This window comes from Gavialis gangeticus, unplaced genomic scaffold (assembly GCF_001723915.1).
Source record: "Gavialis gangeticus isolate Ggan-Ray unplaced genomic scaffold, GavGan_comp1, whole genome shotgun sequence".
Lineage (NCBI taxonomy): Eukaryota > Metazoa > Chordata > Crocodylia > Gavialidae > Gavialis > Gavialis gangeticus.
In genome coordinates, this window is record NW_017728995.1 from 30,843,704 (window position 1) to 30,853,685 (window position 9,982).

A 9,982-nucleotide genomic window follows, 5' to 3' on the forward strand; every position below is an offset into this window, starting at 1 on the left:
GGGGGTGGCAGAAGCAAAGAGCCGTTATTTGAAGGGGTATTTTGAGTCTTGCAAAATAATCTTAAACCTTACAGGGGGGGGGGTTCACCTTTTTGGCTGCTTGGTTCCAAAATGCATCTAGTCCTGTAGTACTAGGCAGGGCCAGGATGTGGTCTGCAGGCTACGGGTTGAGCATCTGGTGTAGTCTTTTGTATCTGTTCTCCATAAAGTTGGGTGCTCTGATTATCCTCCACCCCCCCAAGTTTTGCAGAGCATCACAAAGGACACTGTCGATGGCCAGCTTGCTAATGGCTCTGAAAATTGGCACTTCTAGGACATGATTTGTCCTGGAGTTGCTGTGTTACGGGAATGAACAGGCGTGATGATACAACATGTTCAGCTGTAGCGTGCGTGTTCCTAATCTGTGTGCAAATGAAGGGTAGCTGTCACAGCCAGTGTGACTTGGCCCTTGGGCAGGAAGGCCAAACCTCCAGCTTTCTAGAGACTTTGGCACATGGTCTCATTTGTGGGTTGTGACTTCAGTAGCTGACAATTTGAAACCAACTTTTTGAAGCACGTGTAGGAGTTGCTTAATCATTCCTCACTTGGTGTTTCTGTCTCTCTTAAGGTGGTGGTCCCTCAAAAGAAAGTAGTTGTGAAAGCGGCAGGCACACCTGGCAAAAAAGCAGCTGCAGCTACCCCTCCTGGAAAAAAGTCTGCCACTCCTGCTAAGAAGGTAGTGACTCCACCAGCGAAGAAAGCTAATGTTCCGGCCAAAGGAGCGAAAAATGGAAAAAATGCCAAGAAAGAGGAGAGTGAGGAAGAGGAAGATGATGACAGCGAGGGAGACGAAGAGGACTCTGGTAAGACAACAGTCATGCAGTTCTCAACCTTTTTCGTCTCAAGCCACCTTGTGTAACTCTTAGGAATTGAGTGGTACCCCATTCAGAAGCTAATTTCTTTATTGCAGTGCTTACCACCTTGCAGACGGCATAGGCAGACATAGATTCATAAATTGTAAGGGGCTGGAAGGGACCTCGCAAGATCATTGAGTCCAGCCCCCCCTGCCTTAGGCAGGAAAGACAACTGGAGTCCAGAAGAGGAAGTTGAGCCTGCCCTTAGCTGCTTATCTCCTCACACTTTCTGCAGTACCTCAGGGTGCCTGACCACACAGGTTGGGAATCACCAAGCTATCAGTAGTTTAGCTATCTTCAACGAGTACACTAAGATGGTCCAGTCCAGCTGCTTGTGCATTTTCCATCGCAGCTCTGTGATGCAGTTCATCACATCTAGTCAGCTGGCACAGGTCTGGCATAGCATCAAGATGGAGGCAGGGAAAGAGAGATAAGCAAGTTAATGGTGGAGCTGTATGGAAGCGCATGGCTTTGGCTCTGTCACTATTATGTGATGCTTAAACTGACAATTAGCTCTCTGTTTCCAGAGCTTGTAACTGGACCCTAGTTGGTGAGATTTTAAAGTTTCGGTCAAGGCTGTAGTAACAATAATGTGCTCGGTTGTAGTTTGCAGAACACGGAGTAATTGGCTGTTGTTACAGATGAGTCTGAGGAGGAGGAGGAAGTCCCAGTGCCTGTGAAGCTTGCAGCCAAAAAACCTGTAGCTGTACCAGCCAAAAAACTGGTTGCTGTCCCAGCGAAGCAAGAGTCTGAAGAGGAGGAAGATGACGAGGAGGATGATGATGAAGAGGATGGTGTGTAGGCTGTGCTTGGTGTGACAAGGTTGAGATTAGGAGCACATGGTTTGAATTGGCATGACTTGCTAAGAGGGTGCCAAAAGACTCCTTAACTTTGCATTTTTTAAAGCCAACTGCTCATCTGTCCCACTTAAGTCTAAACTAGTTTTTACGGGGCTGCAAAAGCTTAGTGATGGAGGAGTGGTTAACATGTTACTAGTGAGTTTGGAGCACTTATTTCCTGTTAGTGCTTGCAGAGCTTCTTACCGTTGGATGGTAGGACTTGTGGTATCATGGGTGGCACTTACGGGCCCCCAGCCAAAATTGGTTTGTGCTAGGTATCATGGAGATGCTTTAAGAATTCTTTTCTTAAGAGTTCACAGGCTTAAATGAACAGGATGAGTTGTGTCCCATTCCCCTCAAAGGGGGAATGAGGTGAAGTTTCCTTGGCATTGCACAAAATTACAGTTTGTGTTCTAACATCTCTTATCACTTCAGACTCTGAGGAGGAGGAGGCCATGGACATCACCCCAGTTCAAGTGAAAAAAGCAGCTCTAGTGAAGGCGGCTGCTGCAGCAATAGCCAAGGCAGAATCGGAAGAGGAAGATGATGATGAGGAAGACGATGACGACGACGATGATGATGAAGATGATGACGAGGATGATGATGACGAAGATGAAGAGGATGAGGGGGGAAGTGAGTTGAACGTAGCTGTGTGTGAATTTGTGCTGCGCAGTAGCGCACTGCTGTTTTCTAGAGCAGTTACAGTTCTTGAGCAAGTTGTGTCTGAAGTCCTTGATTTGCATAAAACTGGAACTGATGAGAAGTGTTTGAAATGATGATGTGGTGGAAATCACACATGAGCGTTTCTCAAGATAGTCAAGTACTGATCCAGTTTGAAAGACTGGTTATCACTGGTGCCTTAGACCTTGGCTTGTATTTCAACATCTTCCTGCCTTTCCCTCTGTTCCATAGAGCCTGTGAAGGAAGCACCTGGGAAACGAAAGAAAGAAATGGCCAATCAAAAGAGTGCCCCAGAAGTTAAGAAAAAGAAAACAACTGAAGGTAAGTTAGAGAAGCAGCAGTCTGAAAAAGCTTCCTGAGCCTCCAGCTTAGCTCTTAAAGCACTTCTCAAGTGTGAAACCCTGCTGGATGGGGAGTTTGTGCAAAGGCTTTGACTGCTGGGGGGCTGGTCAGCACAGGTGATGAGTACTAGGGACTTAATACTGAAGTCTGATGTCAGGTTTTTTTTTAATCTGATGTGCTGAAGTCTGGTGTAGTCAGTGAGTTACAACAAGGTTGCATTTAAGACGTATAACAACTTTAGTGTGTGCATGTTTTTATTTTTTTTATTTAAAGAAAATGCTGAAGCTTTCTCCCTCTTCGTTGGAAATCTGGACCCCAACAAGGACCTGGAGGAACTGAAGACTGGCATCAAGGATTTCTTTGGCAAGAAGAACCTAACAGTCTTGCAAGTCAGAATCGGCACATCCAAGTAAGTTCTCTGCTAAATCTCTGCCTGCTGATGTTTGTTTGGAGTGGTCATTATGAATTGCAGGTGTACTTGGTTAGCAGGCAAAAATGAAATGAAAGAGGAATAGTTGGATAGTGTGCAAAACTGCCTGAGAAGGTGTGACTGATCAAAGAGGTGGGGTTTCCCCTGCAGCACATGTTGTTTGATTTGATTGTCACTGCCTCCCTAGTCCTGTGGCTTTTCTCTAAGCATACCTGTCAGGCAGAGTAAAGAGTCCAAGTGAGTTTAACCAGGGAAACATAGAACAAAAGTCACTCAAATTTTCGATTACCTTAAAGCAGTGGTGTCAAACATGCAGCTTGCAAAGCTGTTCAGTCTGGCTGGCTGGTAATCCTGTACTTCTGAGGTATCAGAAGTTGGCAGTGTGGCCTGTTGGACATGCTCACATGGCAGCAAGCCCCCAGGCTGACTTTGGTGTCCAGCCACTGGCCCCTTGCTGCTGCCTAAAAGTGCCCCCACCTTTCACCTAGCCTGTGTTGCTGCCTGAGTACAGACCTGCCACAGTTGTGTTTTCCACCTCGGTGCTGAGCACTGGAGAGGAAGAGCCAGAGGGCACTACTTTTTTTTTTTAATTCCCTTAAGCAGGGGTGGCCAACCTGTGGCAGAGGCTACCTCCTGTATGGCACACATCATATCGGGGAAAGAGCACAGTGGCAGATAGGGTTGGGAGCAGACAGCAAAGTAGCAGGTCAGGCAGGGAGCACAGAGCTGGGAGCAGAAAACAGGGTAACATCAGGCAAAAGAAGGGGATTGTGGCACTTGAGGAAGGTGTGGAGCAAATTTGTGGCATGCCTGCTAAAAGGTTGGCCCCTAATGCCATCTAGGAATGCTTTCCATCTCTTTTCTAGCAGCAGTTGTAAACTTTAATGGCTTCTGTGAAAGCTGCTTCCTGTGCTTAACTCTTCAACAGCAGTCCCTCCTGGGGATGACTTCCATAATGTCCTTTGGTACAAAGTCAAAAGATCAATGTAGATTTTAATCTCTCTCCTTTTCAGGCGGTTTGGCTATGTTGATTTCTCATCAGCTGATGACCTGGAGAAAGCTCTCAAGTTCAATGGGAAGAAGCTCATGGGCTCAGAAATGAAACTGGACAAAGCAAGGACTAAAGAAGGCCAGAAAGAAAATAAGAAAGGTAGGAAACCATTTCGGTTCTTTGAACCTTTGCATTGGTCAGTGCAGTCAATTATACTTTACTGCTGATGTGCTGTTAGCGGTGCTTCTTTGGAAGCCAGTCTGCTAAAATCTTTTTATTGTCCTTCTAAGTTTCAAAGAAGAACTGGTAAAAGCACTTCAGTGTTTGAGAGAGTATTTAAGTTAACATTTTTTTGATCAAGTTCTGGCTGTAATCATCTGTCTGTCTTTGTTAAAATGTGAAGTTCTCACTCATCAAGAGGATTTAAATCCTTTTACAATTTTATCTGAACCATGCATGTTTTAAGTCTGCTTCATGGCCTTGTAAATCTCAGACCAATTCTCCTTGTGCCACATCTGTGAAAGTGGAATCTTAAGGAACAACGGAGGCATTGGGGAGGAAGGGAACTAGCTTTACTGGCAGCAGATAACATTATCTTTCTTGTTGTGGAACCTGGATTTTGTTTGTGCACAAATACCTTCTTAACTTTTCCAGTAGCTCTTAATTTGTAAATACACCATATTTACTGGTGCCCATAAAGATACAGCTTTATGTGGTGCTCTTTTTGGTCTAATTCTGAATTGCCTTGTCTTGGTGTTTGGAGCTGATGTGATGTTTTAAAGTGAACAGGGTCTGTTACTACCTTTTCAGCATATTAGCGAGACTCTACATTTTGTTTTTTCTTGTTGTAGAGAGAGATGCCAGAACGATCTTTGTGAAGAACCTACCTTACCATGTAACCCAAGATGAAATTAAGGAAGTATTTGAAAATGCACTGGAGGTCCGGCTAGTTCCTGGCAAGGGCGGGACCAGTAAAGGGTAGGTAGCTGTGGTAGTTCTTAACCACCAGCCTGTTTTACATGTAAGCTTCTAGTGGAGCTCTCTTCTTTACCTTGGATTGATGTCTCTGCTGTTTCCAAAACCTACCTCAAAAAATAAGCGAGAGAACACATACTCAAAGTAAAACAGTGATGCAGTTCTCAATGAATTTGGCAGCTCAGAAGAAATAGTTAATATGCTCTCCTTCATTTCAGAATTGCTTACATAGAGTTTAAAACAGAAGCTGAAGCAGACAAAGCACTGGAGGAGAAACAGGGCACTGAAATCGATGGCCGTGCTATAATCCTAGACTACACGGGGGAGAAGAGCCAGCAAAAAACTCAGAAAGGTATTTACAGGGCCCAGTGGTGCATGCAGGCTGTCATGATGACAGTTTTGTCAAGTGTCTTATGCTTGCTTCACTAGCAGATCGCTTTTCTTGCATGGTTCTCCTCTTGCCTTCCCATTGCTAACATTTCATGTTCTTTTTTTTTTTTAAATCCTGTGTTCTGAAAATGATTGATTTGAGCTGGGGAAATTGCACCGTCAATCTTTTGACCAGTGGGAGCCAGTCTTTTTGGCAGACGTGCTACTAAGTAGCCCCACACCTACCCCAAACCACCATTCTAGTCCCCTCTCCCTGCCCAATCTGATGCTTTGCATTTTTTGTTTGCTCACCCTGCCCATCTCCTGCTCTGTTCTGCTCCCTGCCTTAGTTGCCCTTTTGCTGCCTGTCCCCTCCTTCATCTTTAGGGCAGGTCATCTGGCATTGAGTAGAAGCTACCCTTAGATGAAATGCCAGAGCAGGGGTGGGCAAAATGCAGCCCACCAAGCTATTCTATCCAGCCTGTGGGGCCCCTAAAAAAAAAAAAAAAAAAAAAAAAAAAAACCAAAAAAAAAAATTAGTACTTCACTGCCCCTGGCTGCCTGTCACGCAGCCCTCAATGGCTTGCCAAAACTCAGTAAGCAGCCCTCCACCCAAAATAATTGCCCGCCCTGTGCTAGAGCCTTGAAAATCTGCACATGTATCACCCCTTTCCCCCAAAACACTGTTGTTTTTACGCAGAAAAGTCTGTAAGTGCAGAGTTCTCAGTTGTGCATCTGTCTTCTGTGTAGGTGGCATGGGAGGAGGAGAGTCCAAGACCCTCATTCTGAACAACCTTGCATACAGTGCAACAGAAGAAACTCTTCAAGAAGTGTTCGAAAAAGCTTCATCTATCAGAATGCCGCAGAATGAGCAAGGAAGGCCTAGGGGGTATGTAAGAGTTGACTGTGGTTTTTTGTTCTCTGTTTGGGTAACATTAATTTTAAAGAATGCATATGATGTGATAGTGATCCAGCGTACAGGAACAAGGCTCCTGGCTTAATACTTTTCTCTTCTATTAGTTTTGCATTTATAGAATTTCCTACAGTTGAAGATGCTAAAGAGGCTTTGAACTCCTGTAACAACACAGACATTGATGGCAGACAGATTAGATTAGAATTTACCACGCCAGGAGGACAGAAAAGGGACTTCGGCGCCAGGGGAGGATTTAATCGTAAGTGCTCTGTGCTTTATCCTTTGACTTTTTTTCTCTTTTCTGCAAGATGCTTGTGGTTCACTCATGAAAATTTTAAATTCTGTTGTCCGAGACTCAGACCTGGATAGATGATGTGGAAGGACCTGCTTTCTTGAGAGCTGGTGCTGGAGGTGATGACTGATTATCTGAGATACCAATGAAAGTTATCACAGAAATCCTAGATAGTCAAGTACTGATCCAGCTTCACTGGTTACAGCTTAGTTAGGAAAATGAGTCAGTTTTTGTGAGCGTCTTCTGTTGAACCTTTTCCCTGCATAGTGTAGTGTCATTGCTTTAGCTATCAGAAATGGGGTAGAGGGCTATGCCACCACCCCCCTGCCCAGCAGCGTCATGTAATATTGGGGTGGATACTCATGGATTCCTGGACAATTCAAGTTGTCCATACTGCAAACTGGGCACAATACCTGTTTGCCTAAGCTCCCCTTGTGGATAATAGGGCTTGATGGGAAGCTGGCGATCAGAAACCTGCTTCCAGACAGAAACGTTATAATGTGGGGGATTTACAAGTGGGTTTTCTTTCTTTTAGAACAAAGCAAAACGCTGTTTGTCAAAGGTCTTTCTGAGGATACAACAGAGGAGACATTGAGAGAGTCGTTTGAGGGCTCCATAAAAGCCAGAATAGTCACGGACAGAGACACTGGATCATCCAAAGGGTATGTCACATCCTAATCTGTCTGAGGAAATTTTCCTCTTCAGAAAGGGTCTCACTTAATCCATTGCCATCCAAATCGATCTTGGCAAGTCATTACCTTGAACAATACGCCGCATGCCTCTTTGCCTTTGGCAGCCTTGAGATGTTCTGTTGCTCCTTCTCAATGAGCTCCTTCCTGCCGTAAAATCAGTGGCAGTTTATGGATTCGCACGAGAAGAACATTAAAAGCTCAGTGCTGGCTTATTCACTTTCTGGTCTTGTCAGATAATGTGATTAGCTATGGCTGGACACTTGACTTAACTTGCTACTGAAGAACAGGCAACACTATGCTTATAGCATTTGTGATCAGATAATAAAGTTATGGAGACGTGGGACTCCTAGACAGCTGGCCAGTGTTAATTGTGCCTAACCTACCAACAGATGTTGCATGCCAGGGCTTTGTACTCTGCTGCTTTTTCTTTGTGCTCCTTACACAGGTTAAGAAAACTCAGCTGTTGTCATAAACTTGTCAGGCTTTATCTTTGGTCCAGTGCTGAGTACAGCAAGTGCATTTGGACCTGAAGACACTGCCAAAAGGTGTAGTCTATTGATTGAGCGCAGCATGTGAACCAAGAACTGGCATTCAGTTCCAGCTCTGCCCTCATCCAGATAAAGGCAGAGGGCATGTGGCATTGTGTGTCTTTTTAAGATGGAGAATCTACCATGTGTAGTGATTGAAGTGGTAGTGAAACCCCCTTGTGTCCATCTAGCTACTTAATGCACATACATAAAATTGCCAAGTGTGAGCAAATTGAATTTTGAAAAACCAAGGCATTAGAGAATGATTCTAGGCTAAGGAAAAGTGCCTGAGTTTGTCATCTTTAGATTCATCCATTAAAGATGCCAGAAGCCTAAGCAGGTTGACTTTCAGGGCTGTATTCAGTGTCCATTGCAGTCGTGGCTGAGCTCTCGTCTTGCCTCTCTGCAGGTTTGGCTTTGTGGACTTCAGTTCCCCAGAAGAGGCCAAAGCGGCTAAGGAAGCTATGGAGGATGGCGAGATTGATGGGAACAAAGTCACGCTGGATTTTGCCAAGCCCAAGGGTGACGGTCCGCGTGGCGGTGGATTCGGCGGCGGATTTGGGGGCCGTGGAGGCAGAGGTGGCCGGGGCGGCCGCGGTGGATTTGGTGGTAGAGGTGGTGGTCGAGGATTTGGAGGTATGTGATCTGTTAGGCCATGTATTCAGGGCTCACTGGGTTTGCCCGCTTGCTTTGGAAAGCAGCACAAGAGCCCCAGCAAACAATGAGCTGCTCATGTTGAATCTGGCACGTTGTGACCTGCCCAGATAGGAATCCAGGAGGGCATTATGGCTCTTGGGTTTGTGCAGACGTGGCTTTGCTTTCTAATCCCCTCTTAAATTTGCTTCCAGGCAGAGGAGGAAGCTTCCGGGGAGGCAGAGGAGGAGGAGGTGATCACAAGCCCCAGGGGAAGAAGATCAAATTTGACGACTAAACTTTCCCTTTCCCCCCTCTCCTCTCTGAGACACTCTGAAAGGACTCCGGGGTTTTTATTCTCCCCTTGTTATTGACGGAGCCTCCCGAGGACATTCCAAGATGCAAAGCAGTACTGAGAGCCACTTGGAAAGCAGCAAACTTCATTTCAAGGAAGAGCACCATTTTGAATGGTGACTTTCAAAGGAACATTTTAAAGAAATGAGCAGTAGATGTGGGAGTTCCCCTTGTCTGTGAGTTGTCATTGAATTATTATAACCTTTTACCCATGTACAAAAATATTTTTTTTCCTATTAACTTCTGTAGCATTTTTTTTGCTGTAAAAATGCACAGCGTTTTATCATGATTTGTGCCTCGGCGCGCTGCCTCGGGCAGATTAAAGGGCCTCAACTGGTGCCTGGTTTCTGCTATTCAGAAAGGGGAGGAGGGGAGCAAGCAGTTGGGGGCAGGGGAGAGGGGGATCTTCCTTTTTGGTAGGAATAGCACCAGCCTTCTGCCATCCTATCTGATTTTTTTCAGCTGCCTTCTCCCCTATACGTGTTGCTGATAAGCACCTGAACTTGTAGGTGTAGTTGGAAGGAGGACTGCTGAGGCTTTATATAAAAAGCAAGGGCAAAGGGAAGATTGCTGCATAAGCCAAGATACCTTGTTCTCGTGGCCATTTTAAGAAGAGTTTTGCATATCAGGCATGCAGCAGGTATCACTTTCAGACATCTGGACAGCAGTGTCCAGTCTGCCTAACTGGCGGCTGTGTGTTTCTGGGTGCTCACCCCCTGCCAGGCAGCCAGGTGTGAATGGGGCAGTGACTAGAGAGTCAGTGGGTCACGCAGGTAGCAGAGGTACAGGTATCCTGGATGAAAATCAAGTCGTCTAGGACAGGGATTCCCAGCCCTGGGGCCATGGCCCGGTGCCAGGCCGCAAAGGGTTGGCTGCCGGTCTGCCAGACCGGAAGTGACCATGGACTGGAAGTGACCAGCATACTGTGGACTGGCTTAAATGCAGGTGGTCATGAGAGATTGGTTACTCCAGAAGGCTGGGGTCCCCTCCCCAAACTCTTCCTTCCTAAAACCAGCCCGCTGGTGCTCTCAGTGTAGCCTCAGTGTGGCTG

The 9,982-nt window shown here is 45.9% G+C and overlaps 1 protein-coding gene across 1 annotated transcript in view; it reads left to right on the forward strand.

Moving 5' to 3' along the window:
* Window positions 1-9,269, forward strand: part of NCL (nucleolin) — a 10,175-nt gene extending 906 nt beyond the window's left edge. Inside the window, exons 3-15 of the mRNA XM_019503433.1 lie at window positions 608-842; window positions 1,535-1,687; window positions 2,168-2,365; window positions 2,645-2,734; window positions 3,029-3,164; window positions 4,199-4,335; window positions 5,028-5,154; window positions 5,370-5,503; window positions 6,271-6,409; window positions 6,541-6,692; window positions 7,261-7,387; window positions 8,354-8,580; window positions 8,793-9,269. Coding sequence (XP_019358978.1) covers window positions 608-842; window positions 1,535-1,687; window positions 2,168-2,365; window positions 2,645-2,734; window positions 3,029-3,164; window positions 4,199-4,335; window positions 5,028-5,154; window positions 5,370-5,503; window positions 6,271-6,409; window positions 6,541-6,692; window positions 7,261-7,387; window positions 8,354-8,580; window positions 8,793-8,875 — 1,938 coding nt within the window. The 3' untranslated portion in view covers window positions 8,876-9,269. The remainder of the gene's footprint in view (window positions 1-607; window positions 843-1,534; window positions 1,688-2,167; window positions 2,366-2,644; window positions 2,735-3,028; window positions 3,165-4,198; window positions 4,336-5,027; window positions 5,155-5,369; window positions 5,504-6,270; window positions 6,410-6,540; window positions 6,693-7,260; window positions 7,388-8,353; window positions 8,581-8,792) is intronic.
* Window positions 9,270-9,982: the final 713 nt, after the last annotated feature.